This window comes from Hydra vulgaris, chromosome 03, assembly GCF_038396675.1.
Source record: "Hydra vulgaris chromosome 03, alternate assembly HydraT2T_AEP".
In the NCBI taxonomy this organism is placed as follows: Eukaryota; Metazoa; Cnidaria; class Hydrozoa; order Anthoathecata; family Hydridae; genus Hydra; species Hydra vulgaris.
The window spans coordinates 60,002,040-60,028,276 of NC_088922.1; the positions used below are offsets into that span (position 1 = coordinate 60,002,040).

The 26,237-nt window shown below is 27.9% G+C and overlaps 1 protein-coding gene across 1 annotated transcript; it reads right to left on the bottom strand.

The window, feature by feature from the left end:
* Positions 1-354: 354 nt before the first annotated feature.
* LOC136078807 (piggyBac transposable element-derived protein 4-like) lies at positions 355-1,493 on the bottom strand. Its single transcript, XM_065794618.1, has 2 exons — positions 1,369-1,493; positions 355-1,249 (listed from the first exon to the last, which is right to left on the bottom strand). Exons 1-2 carry the CDS (start codon positions 1,491-1,493, stop codon positions 355-357), a joined length of 1,020 nt encoding a protein of 339 aa, XP_065650690.1.
* Between the last annotated feature and the right edge of the window lie 24,744 nt (positions 1,494-26,237).

The window sequence follows — 26,237 nt, forward strand, 5'->3', positions numbered from 1 at the left end:
TAAAGTTTAAAGATGTCATATTACGACCCATTTTTTTACAAATTATTTGTGCATTAAATGCTGCTAGATTAATTAAATGAGTAAACACTTTCTTGTACCACTTTTTTACCCTTTTTCTTTCAACTTCGTATGATGTCATCATTTTGTCACCTCTATCTACGCCTCCCATATTTTGATTATAATCATCAATAACTAAAGGGAATAACTTTTCTTTCCCAGCTCTTAAAACATTTTTAGCCCCATCAATAGTGCAAGTTGACATGGTATAAACATCCTTTTTATCTTTCCAATGCGTTATCATGATATTTGTTTTTTCTTCGTAAAGAACTTTGCGTTCATTTTTTTTTTAACTTTTCATGGATAGAAATAGGTAAACCTTTTCTGTTTTTTTCGAAGTGTTCCTATGGTATCTTTAGATCTTAGCAATAATACTGATGAAAGCTCGTAGGAAGAATACCAGCTGTCAATGTAAAGTTTGTAACCCTGATCAAGTAAGCCATGCATAAGAAACATAACGATTTTTGTTGCAACGTAGCGATAATTTGAACTTAGAGTATTAGTCAGCTCAGATCCTGTATATAAAATGAATTTCCATACATATCCTGAATCTGACTCGCATAATGAAAAAGTTTTTATACTAAATCTGGCACTTTTGCTGCGAATACACTGTTTCCAAGAAAGTCTACCTTTCCACAACAAAAGTGACTCATCAATTGATATATTTTGTGTAGGTGAATACACGTCTTGAAATTTTTTTGTCAAATAATCCCGTACTGTGCTTATTTTGGATAAAACAGGATATTTATTTGGTAATGTGCTAGAATCAACAAAATGAATAAACTTATCGATTAACTTGAACTTGTTATAGGATAACAACCACTTAATACCAGCACTTGCAAACAATGGATTTGTGGTGTAATACATTTCATACGTGGGCTTCCAAAGTACTCCTTGATATAAAAAAATTGCAATATATTGTCTGACCTCTGAAACTGTCACAGGTAACCAACGCCTGATTCTGGATTTAACTGATAATTCTTTTTTATTTATAGTTTGGGAAGCATATCGATTAGTTTCATTAACAATAAACTCACAAATTTCATCTGTAAAGTAAAGCTCAAACAAATAAAGAGGATCATTTTTGACTATATCTTGATTGCACCCAGAAATACCGGTAAATTCAAAGGGGTGAACTCTATTATTTGAAGGTTCAGATTTCCATATCGGTGTGTATGAGCCAATACATTTTCTAAAGAATTATCACTAGAACTAAGAGCATCGACAAATGCAGGCATTTCTTCTTCTAAACTTAACTCTAATATCTCTGGTTCGGAGTTTTCTTCATCAGAAACATCAGATAAACTTTACTCTTCTTCTGAAACCTCACTCAACTCCTCTTTTTTATCGAATATATAATTTTCTATTTCCTCGTGAGTAAATATTCGCTTTTTTGTTAATGATTTTTGCACTGAAAAAAATTGCTTGTCTGCCATATTTAAAATAAAAGTAAACACGTGCTAAAGTAAAAAATTGAATAAAAAGCTTATTAATTATGCAGTAATAAATTTTGAGACGATTAGAAGTATAATTACTCATAAAAAGAAAGAAATTATGAGGAGATACACCAAAACGTAATATTACGGCATGGACATTCAGGAACCACTTTTAGTTTGCGTAATATTACGGCATGGACATTTAGAAACCACTTTGGATTTGCGTATTATTACGGCATGGACTGTTAAAGGGTTAAATAAAATACAATTAAAAATAGCACATTACTGTGAGTGATTAGCCATCTTTATTTTAATAAGAAGTCTTATTTGTCTCGATATCAAAACGAAAGTAAAAAGACATGTTGATTTAACGTTGATTAAATCAACTTTAGTTTAATAACAATAAATCAACGCGGAATAAACGTTGAAAATTCTGACGTTGAGATTTTCACCTCGATAAGACGTTGAATCAACAACTTTTTCTTCAACGTTAGTTTATCAACTACAAATCAACGTGAATAGACGTTGAAAATTCTGACGTTAACATTTCAACCACCCTAAGACGTCGGCATGACGTCGTTTGCTTGGTGGGTTACAACTACGACAAAAGTAGTATTTAAAATATGGTTATGTTATTTTTAATTTTAATGAGATATTTGATCTTTTTTTATAGAATATTATTAAAGTGTAGACTATTCTGGCATGTAGATGCCATGACTGTTTTAACATTTTTAACATTCGCTGATTCAAAGATTCAAATTCTTCTGGCACACATTTAGAGTTCATTTTGTAAATCAATTTATTGACACATATTGCTCAATGCATTTATTAAGCACTTTTTTGGCACAAAAGCAGGTATATTTTATTTCTTAATTGCGATTTTATGATACTCTTTATGTTATACTATATTTCTATATTATATAGGCTTGTAATTCCGTGTGGAAAAATCGTAATTCTTCCGAAAATGCCCAAGTTTCAACAAGTTAAATTCTTTCAAAAAGATTTAGAAACCATGTTGTTTTATTTTGTTAATTATATTGTGGAAAGATATTTTCAAAGTAAAGTTTTGCATGAAGTGTGTCATTTCTTTAATGTCGATTTTATTTAAAACATTCACATAGTAAGAAATAGTAAACTAAGTTTAGGTCATATTTTATTTTTATTGCGCTATACACATAACACCGCTAAAATCGTCGAATAACACCCGTCTAGGTTTTTATTCAACGGTAGTGCAGAAGTGGTGTATTAGTAGAGGGCTTGCCTCAATCGAGTCGTTCCGAGTTCAATCGACACGTCCCTGATAGTAACGCATTAAACTTGTTTCTCCGCCCAGCGGTCTTGTTTGTCATGGTTTGTGTTTCGGAGTTGTAGAGTTGAGAGAGGGTTGTAACTGCAGCTAGCAGCCTCCTCGACTGTATGGTTTTCTCGGCTTTGGAGAGGTGAATTAACACGCACAAAAAAAAAGGCCGGACACAAAGTAATAAATTCTCTTCTTTTCTTTTTGCTGCGAAAACATCACTATACTTTCCTTACTATTTATCTGGGTAGAATCAAGTAACAATTACTTTTAATCAAAAAGCTTAACTGTTAGCGAGAACTTTTCTTTAATTAAATCTTATTTTATTAAATAATCTTGCGTATTTACAGATCACAAACTTTTACAATTGTTAAGTTTAAGAGTTGACGATAAATAATTTAACTTAATTTAACTTTTATAGTAGACTTATCCAGTTGGTCACCTGAGGGAAAAAAAAACTTTTTCTTAAAAACATGTTTTTTGTCATACTACATTATAAAGATATAAATTTCGACTTGAATCGTGAGTTGAATATTTTTTTAAATATTAATAAAAGTTGTAAATTATCTTTACAAAAATGCCGTAAAATAATACTAGTTCTCTTGACTAAGTAAACGCTTTTAGTTCGGTTAATGTATTTTTTTTTAAATTTGTTTGTCTGGGTCTGTCATGGAAAAACTGTTCGCGGAGTAAGTTGTCCGGTCTGACTTTTTACTCCTGAGTAGAACGTCCAATTTTGTCCTATCCGTCTGTCTCGGACAATTTACTCCGGAGCAAAATGTCGTAGGTGCAAACTGTCCTACTATTTTGCGGATTATTTACTGCGGACCACTCAAGCAATGTGTTTTAGCGTTTTTTTAAATGGGTTGAGAATTCTTTTTACTTTATTTTCCCAATATGTATCTTCTGAAAGGAGATTTTTAATATAAGTGAGAAAAAAATATTTTTAATGTATTTAAATAAACGGAAATTACGAAGAAAAAATAAAGTAAAAGTCCTTCCTTAAATATATGGTTTTAATCATTTAATTTTTAATTAAAATTGAAACATTTAAAAATTACTGACACCTTAAAAAACGATTAAACTTGTTTGACTTTCTTCTGATAATTCTTAGTCTGGTCGCTACATGTAAAAAAAAAAGGAAAACTAAACATTTTGAGTGGACATTCTAATTTTTGTATAGACTTGTTCCATATAACTTAAGAAGTTTAAAAATCTTTACGTGCCGCTTGGAAAATGCTTATAACTTTAGTTAGAGACAAAAATAGATGCAACTTATTCAGAAGATGAAATCTTCTGAATAAGTTGCATCTATTTTTGTCTCTAACTATATAATATCCGCCATGTTGTTTATAAATCGAATAGCGCAAAGCATTATTTAGTTTTTACAAATTATTGACAGGGGGTTAAAAATTTATAAAACTAAATGTTTTAAATATAGTTACTCAAATCAATGTAATTAAAATTTGATAAACCTAATTTAAAAACAAATTTATGTGTATTTGCTTCTTAATATTGTATTAAAATTATAAAATACTTTTAATTTAATAAATCTAAAAAAGAAAATTTGTTCCCGTTCTTTGTTTATGAAAAAAACTGTTTTTCAAAAACTGTTTACTAAATAAATGAGTTTTATTTATTTTTATTTATTATTATTAAAGTAAACAATAACGAATAGCAAAAAATCGCAGCATCTCAATATAGTTCCTAAAAAAGCAATTGAAAATGCTTGCATACTTCATCAAGGAGAAGTTGGTCATAATAATAACAAACTGCATGGTTTTACAGAAAATGCGCTTGCGAATGTGAAGAATGCTTGATAAGTCACAAATTAAATGTCCAACTGAATTTGTTTATTTATATACTGCTTAAAACAATGGTACGGAAAAAATAATAAATAGCATGGTTTTGATAATAATACTTTTTTTTACTTTAGTCAGATTCAAAATGAATTTAAAATTATAAACATTCTACCTGATACGTGCCAAACAACTCTCTTGTCTCATCAAAGATGTTACGATAAGTATGTGAATATAAAAATATTAAACATTCTATAACATTGAAAAAATATAGCAGGAAAAGTCAATGAGAATGTAGTCGTTGATGATGCATCCTCATGCATCATCGAAAAGAGATAGATCACGTAAATTAAAAAACAGGTGGGAAATGCAAACAAAGAAAATTACCCTCAGTTTTCACGTTATTTATTGTTTTATGTACTAGTTCAAGGTTAAAATAATTTCCTGTTTTAGGAAAAATTATTGCGGATGAAGAATGTTGCATTTACTATCGCAAAAAGACTAATAAAGATAGGAACGGAGTGAAATGCTTATAAAATGCGTAACGGAAAGTGCAGCAAACATGTTAAAAGAAAACGCTGGAAGTAAAGCTGGCATCCCTCGACTCATAGCTAGTATATCGGGCACAGAGTACTCCAAAATATTTTGTTCGGATTTCAACAAGTTTTAGTTTTAAAAATAGCTTCAAATTAAATCTTTATAATTTATTATCTTTTTGAAAACAGGGATGGAAGAACGAGCGGTACATTTAACAAAGTTCCATCTGATCAATCCATTGAACAAGCAGTCGTGATCAGAAATGCTAAGGGGGAATAAAAGGTTATAGTACGTCTGAAGGAACCATTCAACGCAGGATACTTACAAATCATTCTGTTTCAAAATGTATTTCAATTTGTAAAAATGACATGGGAATCACAACCAAAAAACAAACACCAAAAGATCTAAAACCATTAAGAAAATATTTCCACAACGGATGTGTAGCTTTGATACTAATTTAGCTTTGATACTAATAACATAATAATGTTAATGATATAACATGATAATGTTATAAATATAACATAATAATGTTAATGATTTAGCTTTGATACTAATAATAGCTTTGATACTAATGTAGCTTTGATACTAATAACAAATTGGGGTCCTTTTGAGCAAAGAGATTCTTTGGTAAATATTTGTTCTGGAATAGAAGCACCTGATGAGTTAAAAGAAAATTTATTGAATGCACAACCCATCGGAGAGGCAGAGTTCCAAAGGTTCTTTAGAGAACGCATTCAATTTTCAACAGTTTCTTTTTACGTTCCAATCAAAATGTGTCCTCTGCAAACATTTAACAATTTAAAATTGAAAAAAATTTATTACCTTATAGAGAAATCATTCACTATCTCAGCCGAACGAAGCATGTTTGGGAGATTGCTAGTTATTGCAAGAATTAGAGAAGGTCTAGTTTTGAAACAAATACTATGTTATTCTTTAAGTCCTATCCAATGGGCGTTGGGGTTACCTGATGGTAGCCTCGTCAAAACAATCAAGATGAACCTTCTTCGTAAGTTAATTTACTAGTGTTACTATAGGTATTGATAAATCCTCTTATTCAATTAGCAGTTTAACTTGAAATAGTTGCCGTTAGCCGAAATTATTTGTTTGTTAAAAACATATTAGTCATTCTAAAATAATTAATAAATACTACCTAAATACTAAATTTTAGTATTTATGTAACATTTTCAGTATAAGTTTAGTAATTTTAGCAACTTTTAGGAGCAATAGGAACTCCAGTGGATCGAGAGCACTTTGAGGAATTTGTTTTAAAGGTTCCTCAAAGTGCTGCACATATTTTTGATGAAATGACAATTCTGCAACAGCTTGCTAACATTAAACTCAAAACTTTAGGAGATATTTCAGAATTTATTTTAAATCTAGTTCTGAAAGGATCCACAATATATTTTGCGACAGACCAATGCCAATCTGGCTCGATAAAACCATTCGAACATGCTCGAAGAAGACTATAAGGATCTCTAAATTTTAAGATTCAGTGGAGAGAGCAAGCAAGACATTGTAAGGCAAAAGTATTTGCAGGATGCTACCAACAAGACCGAGCTTATTTCATTCCTACTAAAACATTGGTCACATACGTAAAGATTTGCATCACAGCTTACCGGATATGTTTTCTTTGTAAACTTGCAGTCACGATTTTATAAATTGACATGCGAGGTTGGCAGTCAGTTTAGCTAATAAACTAATACTTTGTTTTATTAATTTACTTGGTATAAGTTTTTTCTGTTTTTGTAGCGTATTTTATAAAATCATATAATACATAAAGGGTTCCAGCGAGGAAGTTGTATCACTGCACACAAGTCACGAAGAGGCTGATACAAAAGTATTCTTGTGCTCTAAGCACGCTGCATATATATACATATATATATATATATATATATATATATATATATATATATATATATATATATATATATATATATATATATATATATATATATATCAGAGTGACATCATCAGTACTAAACAAAGGCCCTAATTTGACCCTGTAAGCACTTTTAGAATTGCTCGTAAGTTTTTTCTCAAAATGTTGTTATTTATTATAAGGTTTTCTCAAGAGGATATCTAACGTTTGACGTAAATCTGTATTTTTTACTTTGATAAAAAAAATGTATATTAGCGTGACGTCATCAGTACCAAATAAGGGCCCAAATTTGACCCTTTAAGCACATTCAGAAAGGCACGTAAAGTTTTTCTCATTTAAGACATCAACCTAAAACTATTTAATTAGTTTTTGTAATGTCCACTTTATTTCCAAGAAAAAATTACACGTAGCGTCCAGACTCTTTTCTCTAGAAGTGTTCTCTTTTCTTTAGAAGTGTTGAGATAAACTCCTTTAGTTTAGTAATTAATAACATTGATAAATTCTTCTTATGCTTTTTCATCATTCCATTCATCGAATTTATTTTAAAAAACTAAAAGTAAGTTTTTAAAAAAAATTCATCTACCAAACTGGTTGACTTTTGTCAACCAAATTGTATATTTTGACAAAAAAAATCTAATAATGTAAGTCATTTACGAATAGTTTAAGTAAATACCAGCTAATAATATTAATGATACAAATAACAATGATGAAAATAAAATAACCAACTGAAACAATTTCAGGAATGATAAGATAATTTTATAATAAAAAAAAAACCAGCATTCATTTTTAAACAAAATTATTAATAAGCTAAAGCAGTTGGAAACTTTAGTTTGTCACTATTTTATTAAATAAGCCGTTCCATTAATGACACACAACTACATATACAACATTGATATGTTTGTTTGATTAGATAAGGTATATTTTGTGGGGTTTAAGATATAGTACAACAGCCATGTTAAAGTAGAGTTATATACTATTTCTGAAAGCACGCTAAAAGTAGTTAAAATCTATAACACAACAAATTATTACATAACATTACCGTATGATATAAATTATTACTGCAAATAAATAGTAGTACAAAACAGCAATAAGATATTATCTAATTACATTTAAATCATATTTTGCAATGTTACCTGAAAATAAATCTAGCCCTACCTTAATTGAGTTGAATTCAATTTTTTCTTAACTGTTAGCAAATGATTAATAAAGTAAACTTAAATTCATGGAAGTTTACTAAATTAAAACCATATTTCAACAGTAGGCAAGCTAAAATAAAACTATAGCGAAATTAAAACCAATGAAATAAAAGTATAAAAAAAAAAATTTTTTAAAATACAACTATTTAATTATAATATAATAAAAATAAATCAAAAACTTCAAGTCTTTAAAACCTTGTAACAAAAAGCTTCTTTAAACTCTAAGAATAAAAAAACCAATAAAGCTCCAAACATAAACAAAAATAATAAATCCAAATAAATAAATAAAGCTCCAAGTATAAATAAAATTATAGACAAAATAAGTATAAATATAAAGAAGACTATTTAAATTAATGCTACTCTTTAAAATACTACTATTTAACCTTATTTTTTGGCTTGTTTATCATAAATTAGCTACAACAAGTAAAATCAAATAATTTACTTTTAGTACAAGTAAGATGAATATTTCATTTTGAATCTCATATAAAACATTATGACACTCACATTATATATTACTTATTATGACACTGACATTATTTACTACGACACTTATATTTTATAAATTAAGTGATGTACTGCATTAAAATAAAACATATTTGCCTACTTAGTTATTACAATATTAATATCATTGTTGTTGTAATTATTATTTTATTGTAAATATAATTATTAAACAATAATAACTAAATTCAGGAACTAATAATAATAACACTTCTATGAATAAGAACTATGGTAACAGTATTTTTAAAAGTAACTTTAATTATACAAAACAAAACTTCTTCTTTAAAAAGTCTCAAAGTACTTTCTTATGTAGACAATAATTCGTCTGACTTTTTTTCCCGTGAACTTCGGGAAGTCAGACGAGAAAACTTTGGTTATTTAGAAAAATTAACAATGGCGAAAAATATTTACGCTTAGCAGGTTTAAGGACGGGGGTAATAAACTTTTTAAAAACCAATTATCAACTATTTTCAACAAATTATCAACAATTTTATCAAATTTAAGATACGTCAAATGTATCTTATTAACCCGTACTTTTAACTTTCAAACTAAAAAAAGACACATTATTAAAGTTTTTTCTGATTGCAGATTTATAAAAATAATAAATTCATTTTTTTTTTCTTACTCATAAGTAGTGGCCAAATTAAGTCGGATTAACTTCAAATTTAATTTATTCAATTCAAACATTTTGTTTTGCTTTTTATATACTCATAAGTTTCGGTGAACTGTTTTATTGCAACATGCTATCCAATTTTTAATAAATGGATGATAAGTTGTTTGATTTTCAATGCAATGATCACGATGTTTTATTGCTTAAAAAAAACAAAAACATACCATTAACAAAAAAAAGGTCACAACCTTCTGAGGTTTTCTTACCTCCTTCATTAAACGTGTGGATTTTATATCTTCATGATATCACACAAAAGTATTCATCCTATGATGATGATTCTATGAAAATTATTCTATGGGATAATAAGGGAAAAATAACAGAGGCTGACCTAAATATAGAAAAAATCATAAATGAAAAGCTAACTTATTCAAATAACTATCATTGTATTTGTAAAACATGCTATTCAAATGTAAAAAGAATATTAGCAAAAATACAAAAAAATATAAATGCCATATCAAGAGGTTGTGAAATTCTTAAAGAAAACTCACAAAGAATATTGATATCTAAAACAAAAGCAGAAGAAACGGATTGTAGAATATTTTCGAACAAACAAATGAAGCTTGATCAAAAAATATTTTTGAACAAACAAATAGAAGCTTGATCTTTGTATTATTATATTTTTCATCATTAAAATCATCATCTGTTTTGGAATGGAATTGACCATTTTGTCTATCAGCTTTTATATTTTTCTCCTAGTTCTTTGTGAAAATACCAATAAATTGATCTCACATTAGTCACAGTTGTAGAAAAGACTAAAGTTCTTTTAGCTGAATAAGTATTCAAAAGAATATGTTGAACAACTGGGTGTAAAAATTTCTCTGGACCTCTTGAGTCAATATGTATTAGGCTACATTTAATATTTCTTCTTTTTGGTGTAGATGATATAATAACCAAATTATGCATACAAAGATAATCAATAATAAAGTCAGCAGTACTTTTAGCTGAAGTTGCTGTCGATGCTAATACTGGAATTCTTTTAGGGACAAGTGATAGCAATTCGAGAGTCTATTATAATGAGACCGAAATGCATCTGATTGTGTACTTGAACATCCCCTATAACAATCACAGACAAAAAAAGGTATAAATAAAATCATGTAAATGACAAGATTTTACTTATATAATGCTATAGGTAATGGATTTATCTTTTCTTTCAATGAGTAAAATTTTTTTAATTTTAATTTAATTTAATGTATTACAAAAAGGTCTGATATTAAAGTTGTAAATATCAATGTTTACTATAGGTAGAAAATTTATCTATATAACAAAATCACTTACCAATTTTTAGCATAATGACTTTCATCAATTGCAAATGCAACAAGTTTCTGATTAAAGGCAGAGTCATTGACAATTGATCTATAAGTTGTTAGAATGGCTTCAGGTGAACAAAATATTACATTTGCTTCATTGTAATTTATCTAAAAAAAAACAGTATACTTTTAAACAATAAACAACACTCCACAATTCAAAAAAAAAATTACTTGAAGCATGTCTATATTCAATATCAGAATAATATAATATTTCATAATAAATGCTTACCACATTTAGAACTAATAAAATATAATAATGCATTTCTAATCTTCAATGCAATTTCAATCTAAATGCATTTAGCATTAAAAATTTCTCAATAAATGATTAATTATTTGCATTCACTAAAAAATATTTTACATGTTTTCTACAGAAAAATGAAATCAAAATTCCAAGATGTATGAACAATAATTCAGAAAAAAAAATTTGTCAGGGTAATTACCAAGCAAAAACAAGACTTTTTCTAGAGAAATGAAAAACTTTTTTTAGTGACTAAAATAATGTATAATAATGATAATTATTACCTCTGTTTGATCATCTTCAATATTTTTTCTTTGTTGATTATGCTTTATAGAAGCTACTTTGACTCCCTTTTTACTAAGTGTGTATATGTAACGTTAAATTATCTATCCCATATCATTCTTTGGTTAAGTACGGTCATAAATCAATCACAAAACAATGCGTAAAATCTTGGAATAAATTACCTTTTCACCTTAAATCACTAAACTCTATTATACAATTTAAAACCTGTCTTCATGCCTTTTTTTTGGAGAGATGTTGGAATTATTGTGGGTCTTTATTATTATTGCTTCTGTATTGTTATATGTGATATAAATATTATAACATTATTCTATATGTGCGTATGTATATGTATATGTACGTATATTCGCATTTATATGTGTGTACATATATATGTAGGTGTCTATTTGTATATATGTATGTGAGTGCGTGTGTATGTGTATATGTATGTATATATGTCTGTATGTGTATGTATTTATGTATGTGTATATGGGTATGTTGTATGTATATGTGTATTTATATGTGTATGTGTGTGTGTGTTTATGTATTTGTGTATGTCTGTGTGTATATGCATGTATGTATATGTGTATATGTGTATATATGTATATGTATATGTGTGTATGTATGTGTGTATGTATATATATGTATGCATTTATGTGTATGTGTGTATATGTATTTTTGTGTATGTATGTGTGTATATGTATTTTTGTGTGTATGCACACATACACACAAAAATACATATATGTGTGTGTGTGTGTGTGTGCATGTGTATATATATATATATATATATATATATATATACACACATGCACACACACACACACACACACACACACACACACACACACACACACACACACACACACACACACACACATATATGTATTTTTGTGTATGTGTGCATACACACAAAAATACATATACACACATACATACACAAAAATACATGTATGTGTATATATATATATATGTATGTGTATATATATATATATATATATATATATATATATATATGTGTGTGTATATATATATATATTAGGGGTATTCAAAAAAAGTGAATTTTCAAATATAAAAAATTATACCCCCTAAATTTGGGGAATATATATAAAAAATGAGCCTCACAAAGTTTGAGCCCTGTCCGTTCACTTTTGACCCCCCCCCCTCAAGCTCATAATAATGTGGAAAATTGACCGAAAAGTGGTCGTTTTCGGGCGTCTTGAGGGAGGGGCAATTTTTTTTTTTTTTTCAAATTTTTTTTTTCTGCTATATATATATATATATATAGGCCTATATTTTTGTTTAAAAATATATGGTTTTTTCCTTACTTCTCAAAAATCTATGTTTGGTGATATTGTAAATCATGAAAATTGGTATTTTTTAAAATATATTTTCTGCCTAATGTTATATACATATATTTTCGTCTAAACTCTGATAGTTTAAAACTTTGAATATTTCTAATAAATACAGATTAGTACATACAATAAACATTAAAAATGAGTGAAGCACAACTTAGGTCAATGAAAAAGGAACTTTTTATTATAAAAGAGGCAAAACCAGCTATATCAGGTATAAACATTTTTATTAATATTGGAATTATAATGAGTCATTAGTTGTTAAAAAATTTATTTTATTTATAAAATATAAATTTTTCTATTTAGATATACAGCTTCCAACAGGCTTGGATATACTTCAACATTTAATATATAACTAACAATGTCGATCTGTATCAATATCAAGTATTATTGCTTGTCCCCATAAAAAAAAATTTTCTAGATGTTCGGTAAGTTGTTGTGAATGTATTTTGTCTAAAATCAAGAGACCCTGGATTAAAGCTGGATTTGATGTGTTAACTGATTTAAGTTTAGTTAAAAAACTTTTTAAATTGCATAAGTCCTATTCCAACTTGAAAAAAAATGCAAAAAGGGGAAATAGTAGTGATTTGGCTAAACAAAACGAGCTTGAAATAAAAAAACTTTTTTGAGCTGGTAATTCTAATCTCAAAGACACAATCAGTAAAGATAAAAAAAGATCACTAAAAGACAAGATTGAAGATCTAAAATTTCTTGAAGATCAGGAAAATGAAAGAAAGTTTGTTATTGGTTCAGAGGATATTAAATATAGAAAAAAGGTATTCAATACTTTTAATTAATTACTTTAGCTCTTTCTCAAGCTCTGTTAATTCTTTTTCCCACTAATTTTAAAATTAAAAACTAAAACTACATTTTTTCTGTTAATTAGGCAAAAAAAAGCATCAGGAAGAAAAATCGTTTACAGCCTAAAATTTTGAGAGATGATGTACCCAACGTTGAACTTTTAGACACAATTCTAAGCGTTGATTCTTCAATTGAATCTGATTTCGAGCCAGGTGATTGGTATCATATAGAAGTCTCTGAAAACCCAGACACAGTAATTGCAAAAATTCCAAAAGATGTTTTTGCTGGTAATGTTTCACTTACTGCTACAACCTGTGGTATATCACCAAATGTTTTACAGAAGGTAACAAATGCAATTCTATATCAATCAGGTGTTGATTTTAAAGAAGTTAAAAGCAGTCAGTCTACCGCATATAGAAAAATGAAAAAAGAAAATGAAAACATGGCAAAAATTTCAAAAGAAGATGTTAAAGCAGCCATAGACGCATCTCCATATCCATGTATAATTCATTTTGATGGGAAGACCTTGTTTGAGAGAGGGATAGAATGGCTGTTTTAGTTAACATTAATGGACAGACTTACCTACTTGGAGTACCTCCACTAGCGTCATCCACTGGTGAAGATCAGTTCTTAGGTGTAATGAACTTAATTAAGGAGTATCAACTTACGTCAAAAACTAGAGGAATATGCTTTGATACAACATCATCCAACACTGGGACGAATAAAGGATCAGTTTCCAGAATATCTCAAGAACTGGATAAGTATCTCCTCCAAATAGCATGTAGGCATCATGTGACTGAATTAAGAATGCTTCACTTTTGGAAATTAGTGACCAATGAAGAAACTAGTGGACCTGATAATCCTCTTTTCAAAAAGCTTAAAAATATTTTTGAAGAACCTATTTTTAACTATAATTCAGTTCTACTGTTACGGTTTGATTGGAATAAGGTTAAAAGCAGTTTTTTAGAAAAGGCAGCTATGAAGTCATTAACATTTTGCAAAGCATACGTTAGTAAACCAGGTATTATAAGAGATGATAGAAGTGAGCTTGCAGAATTAGTTGTCACGTACTTATCCCCTATAACATATAAAGTAAGAAAAACTGGTGCTATTCATCATGCAAGATTTTTAGGAAAAGCAATTTATTATCTAAAGCTTCGGCTTTTATCCAATCAACTTACGTTTGTTCAGGAAAATGATAAACTGAAAATTGAAATTAAGCTTATTACAGAATTTATTGTTTGCTTTTATGCAAAATGGTATCTACAATCTGAGGATGTCATCAACGCTCCTTTTCTTGACATTACAGCCATACATCAAATGCATCTGTACAAGAAGGTATGTACAAACCCAATAGCTGCCGATGCTGTATTAGAGTCTCAGTATAAACACTGTTGGTATTTGGATTCAACAATGATACCTTTAGCTTTGCTAGATGATGAGTTAGCATCAGAGGAGAAGGCAAAAATTGCATCAGCAATTCTGTCATTTGATATGCCTAGCTCTGACTATTATAAGCCTGAGAATAAAGTAAAGCAAGATATCAAGGAAATTTATAAAGTGAATACAAAAATTGGGAAAAACCACCATCCTTGTCTGCCTTGGTTGATGTCTTTTCTCACCTGATTTTTGACATGATTGGGTTTGATAAGCAACGAGTTCAAGACTGGCTCTCACTTCCACCAAACTCTTGGCATACTCAGTCATGCTTCAAAAGTTATCAAAAATATGCTGAAACTTTGATTTTTGTAAATGACTATTCAGAACGGTCAATAGGTATGATTGGGCAGTATATTCATAGATATTCTGATGAAACTGAAAAGCACAACAGATGGCTAACTGTGGACAAAGTTTGATCTGTATTCAGATCACAAGAACAAAAATCCGGTACAACTTTAAAGATTAAGTTTAATGATGGACTTGGTGTGATGCCAAAAAAGATAAAGAGTTAAACTTGATTATTATTAGATTTGTAAATTTTTTTCCGGTTATAAAACTTGAATATAAATTTATAATTTTATTTATTCTTGCTCATTTTGATTTTTCAATATAGATAAATAGTGTTTTTTTCAATATAGATAAACAACATTGCTGAGGTCACAACCAACAACTGTTCTTTCTTTCTGGCAAAATGAAGTTGGTTGCTCCCTCTGGTACTCTGGTATGTCTTGGGAATAGTTAGAGAGGCCTTGTGTGTATATGTTAATACACACAAGACTTATAAATATACATATATATATATATATATATATATATATATATATATATATATATATATATATATATATATATATATATATATATATATATATATATATATATATATATATATATATATATATATATATATATATATATATATATATAAATCTAACATTGACTACAAAAACTCTGATTTTCATGATTTTCAATACCACCAAACATAGATTTTTGAGAAGTAGGAAAAAAACCATATATTTTTAAACAAAAATATAGGCCTATATACATATAGCAGAAAATAAAAAATTTGAAAAAAAAAAAAATTACCCCTCCCTCAAGGCGCCTAAAAATTACCACTTTTTTTGAATACCCCTAATATTTTTTTGAATACCCCTAATATATATATATATATATATATATATATATATATATATATATATATATATATATATATATATATATATATATAATAAATGTGTGAGTGTATGTGTATATATGTGTATGTGTTTATGTATATGTGTGTATGTGTATATATTTATATATTTATGTATGTGTTCATGTGTTCGTATACATATATATATTTATATATGTTATACATTTTTTGTAACAATGATTTTTATTATTATTATTACTATTATTATTGTTAAATTTTGATAAATACTAGTGTTGTTCCTTATTATTATTGTTTTATATCATTATATAAATATATTCCTAATAATTACTACTATCATTTATACTTTATTATTAATAATATCAATTTAATTCTTATTTACTTTATACTATTATAATATCAGTTATTACTAATATTATTTTTATATTATTACTAATATTATTATTAACCTGTTATTATTACTGAAATTATTTTTATTTATAGTTATTATTTATAATATTGATGTTGGTTTTATTTTTGTGGTTAACATCGTTATACAACTTTTACAGTTACTATTATTTCTTCCTTTTCTTACAATTATCACCTTTTATCTGACTTTACTTTTCTTTTTATTATCACTATTTATTATAATTAAATTTGATAGGTGTTTACTTGAGATTAGTATCATTACTATTTGTAAGTACCCTTGATGTAAGATCTTTTATTCAGAATAAATTTGATTTGATTTGATAACAATGTTTTCTTGATCTTTCATTCAACTCAAAAGTGGAGAAACAATTAAAACTTTATTATTGCACATCTTAATACATATTCATATCGAATACTATTAGGTGCTTGTCTTTCTCTTAACAAGTTTAAAGTGAAGGTAAAAAAGGGTAGACATTGAAACAATTGATTTTTCACTGCCTGTTGGTTGGCAAACGAAACAATCTACGCAATTCCTGAGAGCTATTAAAGATTATTTTTGGTAAACCTTCAAAGATTTAAAACAAAATAACTCACGAACTATTTAAATGTGTACTCTAAATTATTCTTTTCGCTTGTCATATAGCTTCTGAATAGCACTGATAATTTAATAAAATAAATTTTAGCGCATTTTTAAAATAAAACCCCCCGAAACAATACGAAATTTCATAAAGATCAGAGCAAAGCCGCAGGAACATATTTGTTCCGGTAGATGATAAATTGCATTAGCGCAAAAACCAAAGTTTTCTCGTATGACTTCCCAAAGTTCACGGGGAAAAAAAAGTCAGACGAAACATCGTCTACATCTTGCGATAACAAACTTACTTGTTGCATCAGCGGTGTTAATATTTTTTTAACAAAATTTTTTGGTGTAATTATTAAACTAAGACATTGGGAAATGTGCGGCCGTGGCGCAGTGATTAGAATGCTTGCTTTATAAGCTGGAGATCGAGGTTCGAAACAAGATCTGGACATATTTTCGCGTTACGGTAAGGAAGGAGACGTGAACTTCCTGGTTAAATGCACTTCCGCGGTGCTCTGTGACAAGACCGTAAGGACTTCTTGGGGCACCTAAAATGAAAAATATAAAAAATAAAATAAAAAATAATAAGAAAGAAACTCTAGGATAATTTCGACCACTTTAGCTTATTGTCAAATCTTTTAGTGATTCAAACAAATTGCAAAAAATATATATATATATTTATATATAGGGCCGCCCACATATTTTGATGTTTCAGATATGGCACGTTCACGTATTGCGCTAACTTCAAACTTAAGTATGTTCATGTCTATGACAAATTAGGAGACTTTGCAAATAATTGCGAAGATGGAAGTCTGGGAAAAAAAAAACTATCAAATTTTGGCCCCCCCCCTCCCAAGGTAAGGGCAGTTATGTAGTAAAATTTTCAACTTTCCTATTTTATACTAAATTTAAATTCATCCACAGGTTGTTAGTTTCATTTAATAAGTTTGTAAATTACTAAAGTTATTACCATGCAAATTTTCAACCCCCACATTTTAAGGAGGGAGGGGGGTCGAAAAGTTTGCATGGTAATAATTTAAAACCCGTTGATCAATTTAAATTTAGTATAAAATTGTAAAGTTAAAAAACTTTAGGGTACTTTTGTTTCTAGGCCTCTATCATCGCGATTTTTAGCAAAGCTTCGTCATTTGTTATAGACATGAACATACTTAAGTTTGGAGTTAGCACAATACGTGAAGTGTCATATCTGAAATATCAAAAAATCCTGGGTGGCTCTGTACAAAAAATGTATTTATATATATATATATATATATATATATATATATATATATATATATATATATATATATATATATATATATATATATATATATATATATATATATATATATATATATATATATATATATATATATATATATATATATATACATATATATATATATATATATATATATATATATATATATATATATATATATATATATATATATACATATATGTATTGTTAATATTCTGAGCCAACGACACTGGGGGGCCGGGGAGCACTTGGTTTCTCCCACCTTTTTTTTTAGATCACCTTTTTTTTTCTCAGAAAACTCTATAGCGTCTCCCCCCCCCTCCCCGTTGGCCCTGATACTATCATTATTTAATATAAAGATATTAAATAATAAAAAATAATAACCAAATAATCTAATCAATAATTTATGCTCTAACAATATCAAAAACATTAATTCTGAAAAATTTGTATAAAATAATTACCTTCACTATGTCTAAATAAACCAACTAATGATTTGCACTTTGCAATCAAGCTATTAAGTTTATCTTTAAGTAAATTGATTTCTTCATATTTTCGAGCTTTAGCTTCTGTTATCTCGATTGTTCGTAATTCGTCATTTTTATTAAATTTTTTATTATTTATGATATTTCTCCCTATAACATTTTAATATTTATTTATAACAATAATAAACATAATATTAAAGATAATTTAAAAGAGTACATACCCTTACAGTTAGTATATCGTTTGATATTAAATTTCTTTAAAAAATCGACTGCGCATAAATTTATTTTATGACCAACGCATAGAAAATATTTTAATAGAGGATCTAAATCTGTTAAAACTTGTTTCATGTTAAATCCAGAGTCTGCTACAGCGTATAGAGACTAAAAAAAACAAAAAAATTTGTATAATCCATACTTCTTGTGATATATTTGAAAAAAATGTAGGTTTCTAAAAGCCTTTACTGCATTTGCAATCTATGGGTTAATTTTCTATAATTTTGTACCTTATTTTCGATATTCCATTTTTGTAATATTTCTTTGATTTTTGAAGTGATGTATGGAGATTTATGTGATTCGGTCAAGTGATATAAACCCAGAACTCGACTACAAAGACGATAATTTTTATCAACATAATGAAAAGTTGCACTTAAATAGGCTTCTTGCGAAATTGAAGTCCGAATACCGTGTGTGAGCGAACAACATGATAAATCGTTCATATCTTTTTGTACATTTATCTCTTTCATACTTAAAACAACATAGTTATATATATATATATATATATATATATATATATATATATATATATATATATATATACATATATATATTTACATAAAATACTTACCATTTTTGGAACTAAAGTATATGACTATGTTTGTCGTTGAGGCAGTTTGTAATCTTAATTTAAACTTTTAACAAAATCAATAAATGATTGGTGATTTACAAGGCACATCGGCATATTTGCATTGAGAAGGAAATCAAGCAATTTCTCAGTGATAACTTCTTGTCTTTTTAATGTAAACCTTTTATTAATGTAGCTGTTTTTATCAACTTCTATTTCTTCATTTTTTTCCAAATCTAAATCGTAAAGAACATCTAGTTCTTGTCTTTTGATATTACAATTTGATGGCTTAAATATTTTATGAACAGATTTTAGATGCCAAATAATGTTGCTTGTGGAATCGCCTGACCATTTTATTTTCCATTTACTATTGTCCTCGGGATACTTTGTTTAACAATGTTGACATATTACAAATATATTATTTTTTTGAGGCAAATCTACATGATCCCAAACAAATGACTTACATGCTCTAATTTATCTTTTTTCCCCCAAAATGGGAAAGTTTATGTTGTTCAAGTTATGTTCATTGTTTAACTCTTGTTCATTGAAAGACATTTTTAGTATATTTTATGAAAGTCTAGGTTTATTTATAAAAATTTACTAACTGAAACTTATCAATATCATTATACTTATAATAATTAGTATTTTAGTTACCTAGTTAGTTATGCGTATTTGATACATAAAACGTAATTAAATATTTTTAATATGCCGCGTTTCGTTAGTGTTGTTCCGATTAGAACTGGTTCGCAAGTTGCGGTGCGAAAGAGTTTCGTTTCGAAAGAAATTTGGTTTTTTATCATTATTTCTAAAAATAAAACCTTAAAATGTTCATATGTTGCAATACTGGAAATAAAATTTTATTATAAACATTTTGGTATATAAAAATTTTATTTTTTACAATTATATGCGTTTGGCCAACAAAATTTTTTTTGTTAGCCAAAAAAAATTTTGTTGACGTCGTTCAGCGAAAGAGCTCGTTCCGCAAGTGCGACTTCCGTAAGAGCTACTTTCGTATGTAGCAAAATAGTTTTATTTTATAATTCAACTTGCGAAAGGCGACATTTCGTAAGTAGCATTTGCACAATTAACATCGACGGGTTTTTTTGTTTCGCAAAATTCGGTACGAAAAAAAAAAATTCCTGATTCTCAATATCCTTCCGAAAGAATTTTATTTTTCCGGAATTGTATGAAGTATTCCGGTTAACAACTCTAGTATATACTAAAATGCAATATTGGTAAAAAAAAAATATTATTATAGTTATACTATTTCTATTTTTGTTATTATTATTACATTTTGGTATAATATACTTATTATTACATTTCGATAAAATAATGTAAAATCAAAGCTTTACAGCTTTGATTTTACATGACAGTAAGCATACTTCAAAAGTTCTGAGATTACTGACGTCAAATGAGTTATTTAAAAACAAAATTTTTTACACAAGATATGAATATTTAAACGCAACAGTGATAAAAAAACAAATTAGAAAGCTGAGAACCTTCATATCGAAGTTAATTAAAATAACTCCAAAAATTATGGAGTTATTTTAATGCTTATAATTTTACGTTTAAATGCTCTGACAGTTATTCTACTATTAACAATAATATGATTTCTGAACTTCTTATAAAAGAAGCGTATTTAAATTGCTTTGATAAAACATTTTCATCTTTCATTTGCCTAATAGCATTATCAAATGTTATAAAGCAACCTATTTATCTATCCTGAAATTGGTTTTAAAATGTTCATAGTTTTTTTATTACTCTTCCCATCCAAAAATTAAATTTTCCAATAAATATTATGTGGTGCAATTTAGATAAAACAAAAAACAAAAGTGTTTTATATTTTAAGTCAAACCAGTTTGGGGCAATGGTTAAAGATCTTGCTAAAAAACGACCAGCTGTTGTTATGAGTGATACAAGTTTACTTAGTATCAAAAAAAATAATTTTGAAGTCTGGTTTTCCACTTACAGATAACTAAATACAAAAATTAATTCAGTCTAAACTATCCTTTTCGACTGTTTCTAAGATCACTTCAGATGTAGATGAGTCTGGTATTTGTAATAAAACAGTTAAAAGTGAAGTAATTATCTCAAAAGATCCCAACAACAGTGATAAAAACACTCTTGAATCTAATGTTCCACTAAAGGAAAACAAAGTTGTTGAAATTATATATCACAAATCAGTTAGCATTATATATTAATAAAAATCAGTTAGCATCTTATTTAAACTACGGTGTTTCATCATACCATCTCTGTGGGAAAAAATTAAAATTATGAACAAGTTATAATGAACTGTTATCTCTAATTAATAAGGTCTGGGCTCCTGATAAATGCTTTAAATTACCTTTAATAGGTAAAAGCAGAAAAAGACATTTTTTGCTGTAATGGTTAGATGATTTTTCTTGTCTTTGTTACAATAAAACTCTCTAGATATTTCTAGGAAGCAACGTATTGAAAAAAAACAAAAAAAACTTTGAATCAATTGTTCAAACTATAATATTTTTAGGTTGAAATGATATGATTCTACGAGGTCATAGAGTCGATAGAAACATATCCAGGAGAAATTGGAGAATCTTCAAAAATTACAGGACTGGGTAATTTTATTGAGCTTTTAAACTTTAGAATTGATGCAGGTGATTTATTTCTAAAGGATTATTTTCTCTCTGCCACAAAAATTTCCACATTTATTCCAAAGAACATTCAAAACAAGTTAATTGAGTGTTGTGGAAATGTCATTGAAGAGATTTTATTAAATGATATTTAAAAAAGTAAGTACTTCTCCATTATAGCAGACGAGTCTTCAGACTGTGCAATGATAGAACAACTTTTATTGTCATACGTTATGTTGATTTGAATAATATTAAGGAAGGATTTAAGTAATTTTAAGGAAGTGTCTTTACGCTTTTATGAATGCAAAATAGGAACAAGTGGTTTAAACATAGCTTCCATCATTATTGTAACTTTAAAAGAGTTGAGATATAAGTAAATGCAGAGGCCAGTCTATTGATGGAGGTGCTTCAATGTCAAGTGAATGCAAAGGTATTTCATCTCTTATAAAAAATTTTTATCCTAAGGTATTATTTGTCCACTGAGTCTCGCATAAACTTAGTTTAGTTGTTGGGAAAAGTTGCCAAATCCAGCAAGTAAAAAATTGCTTGAGCAAGTTAAAGACGACTTCTTTTTTTAACTTTTCTCTAAAAGAAGTAATTGCCTTAAAAAATACCTTCTTCCTGGTTAAGCAAAGCTTATTGACACATGTCAAACTCGATGGGTACAAAAGCTTCGTTGACTTGATGTATTTTTGATAATTATTCTGCAGTTTTTTCAGCTTTTGAAGAAATGGAAGACAATAACTTAAAAGAGTACAATAAGGAAACATCTTCAAAGGCGTCTTCTTTTATGAAGTTATTGACAAATTATTCTTTTATTGTTTTTTTAGCTTTAACTAAAACAACAAATGAATTAATTTTATTGAACTTTTGTTTCCCTTTAAACTAAATCTTTTGATATTTCCCAGCAACTAGATAAATTTCAAAATTTGACTAATCGTTTAAAAGAAACACGAAGAAATGCTGATGCTTACCATTACAAATGGTATAAAACTGCTCTTGCATTGGCTAAAAAATTTGATATTGTTGAAAAAAACTTAGAAGATGTTGTGTTCAGAAGCATAGAGATATTCAAATATGTGATACTCTGATTATTTTAAAGTTTCTATCACATTGCCGCTCCTTAATCACCTTCTCAATGAACTAGAAAAAAGGTTTTATATTGAGAGCCTTATTGTTTATAATGGTCTATGTGCTATTCTTGCTAGTTTAAAAAATCAATTATTTAGATCTTGTCCATGGAAAAAAAAGTTTCAAGTTTAAAAAAATCAAGTTTATAAAAATTTTTGAATTTTTATAAACTTGATTTTTATCATTTCTCTTAAAATAATGCTGAATTTGAGTTGTGGGAGGAATTTTGGAAAGAAAAGACAGAATTACTATCTAGTATTTCAGATACATTAAAGTTTATGGATATGAGAGGCTTTCCAAACATTTTAGAGGCTTTTCATATACTTGCTACAATACCAATCACAACTTGTGAGTGTGAAAGGTCAATATCTACTATTAGGAGAATAAAAACTTACACTCAAGCCATTCAAGCTCTTTTCTGACATAGTACTCCTCTATGTCAGAAAAGAGCTTGAATGGACTTGCTTCAAAATAAAAAAATAAAAAAAAGAATCCAGAAAATGGAGGGTTAACCTTAGATAACATTATGAATACTTTAATTTAACTGCCTATCAAGAAAAAGAAAAAAATCCAGAAATGGAGGGCTAACTTTAGGCAACATGTCAGTTTACTGATGGAGTGCAAAGTTCAATGGTTTACCTTCTCGGTGGTGCACTTTGTTAAGTGAGTTAGACAAGTAAACTTTTTTACCTATATAGCTTTTTAACATATTATCTGTAATGATTTTAAAAATGTATTCGTTTTTGAATTACACAATTGTTTGGAGAGTTTATTTCTAACAAGAGATATCAAAATCAAGTTTCTTTTCTTTATTCAAACAGAAAGTTATTTCTACTGGGTAAGATTAAAATATGAAATTATTTTTGTAAGTTTATGTATTTAAAATGAATGATCCTTAAGGCCTGTTATTTGTTCCTTATATAAAAAATCGTTGAAGAAAAAAACATCAGTAATTCGTCTACAACTAATCAATGAAGTTTTCAGACACATTTGTGAAAACTATTATACTAATTGTAATAATGGCGCTGTCAGATTGTTAAATCTAGAGTAGTTAAGTAAACTAGGTTAGTCTCCTTACGTAATAAAGTTTAAAAAAAAAATGATACATATGTCGAAATTAGTTTGTTTTTGAGAAAGTTATATTTTTAATTTCTCGTTGTGTTGAAAGCGAGAAAACTACATCATGTAAAGTACTTTTAATTTTAATGACTTCTTAATAATGTTTCTAAAATTCCATTTTCACTTAGAAATTTATACTTTGAAGGGTCAAATGAGTTTTTTTCTTTTAAATAATCCCCCAAAAATGGAAAAACAGTATTTTATTTGTGAAAAATGTTCGTTTCATATGATTATTTTTTTACAAATAATATACGTGAGGATGATGAGTTCTTGATGAACTTATGTACGATGTATGTTATTACCTAGATTGTTATTTATAAAAAAATACAAATTAATACAGTTCAATTTTATTTTACGTTATATGTTTATATTTACAATATTAAAGAACTTAAGTACATAAAATAAATGAATAATAAGAAAATACCGTCTTGACAACCCATGACCACATCTAAAATGACTACCTTACAATTATAGCTACTCCTGGTGACCATGTATGCCTAGATTAAAATTCTACTACCTCAATTACCTATATTGAAATAATTGAAAATATTAAAAAAATTGAAAAACGTCTGATTGAAAAACCATTGAGACATCCCAGGACCACCAATGACCACCCCTAAAATGTTAATTTGAGTAGTCATGACCTCTAAAAACTTGATATGCCCGTACCGTTGCCAAGAAAATAAAAATTTTACCAAAATACCCCAAAACCCTAAAATGTTTTCAATATTTTATAAAATATTTTTTAACATATTTTATAACATTTTTTGTATCTAAGTCTGAAATATGATCTATTTAATAAATACAACATGTTTTGGACCAATAATGACTGGAATTTTTACAATTTTGTACGTTATACAATCTACTCTTTTCTTTGTAAAGTAAAATGAAGCAATGTTCACAAAATTAGGTTTTATTCAAAAAACATCTAAATCCCAAAATTTCCTACGTACATGCGCGAATCCTTAAAATACTCCAGGAAAAGATGAAGCAGTCTATTTAAAAAATTCTGTGTATTTATTGGAACTTTTGATAAAAGGATCTGAAAGTAAACGCAATTCGTCAACATACCCCTACTGCCAGCTATCCCGGCTCTCTCCTAAAATGTTTGGCTTGTCTTAAACGCATCTTTTTTTATCAATTCTTTTGCTAAAATAAATCATATTTTTGAAAAAAATGATTCAAATTTTGTAAAAATTTTTATTATCGGAATAAATTCAATTTACGTCGAAATAGAAATAAACTAGTTTTCATAAATCTATAGTTTTCATAAATAATGAATATTTAAGGATAAAGATATTTTAGCCATTTCCACCAATGCATTGTAAATTGCTGCTATTTGATAACATACAGCTTCCCCGGTATTGATTCTGCAGTCCCAGCGTGTATCGAAAATTGACATTGGCAGATTTTGTGCATTAGTTAAAAATTTAATTTATTTTTGCAAACAAACTTTATTTTGGTTACAACTTATCTATCAATATCATGGACGTAGACTGGTTAGGCTATGAAGAGAAAGGGTGCAAGCAATCTTTCTCTTAACAATAAAACTTTTCAAGATTCTGTAGAAATGCTTATATTTTATGTATAGAGCAATATAACATGTTTTCAGGGGTTTCATAAATTTACTTTTAATTATGAAATACCATAAATTTGTTGCTATCTTGCTCATAGTTTAACTCATTTAAAGCAAAAAAAAGTTGATAAACTTTAAACAACCGGATATTCAGACATTTATATGTAAGATCTGTGTATCTACAGCCATATGCATGGGTACGCAGTACATCGGATGCAAATCACTTAAATATTATAAGTATGATAACACAAATTGAATAGTTTTTTAAACATTTTATATTTAAGTGAAGTTACT

Excerpts from the sequence above, each read along its gene's own strand:
- LOC136078807 (XM_065794618.1), bottom strand. The coding sequence starts at position 1,493 with ATGGCAGACAAGCAATTTTTTTCAGTGCAAAAATCATTAACAAAAAAG. Across the intron at positions 1,250-1,368 it reads AGTGAGGTTTCAGAAGAAGA|AAAATGTATTGGCTCATACA; the intron begins GTAAAGTTTATC and ends ATAATTCTTTAG.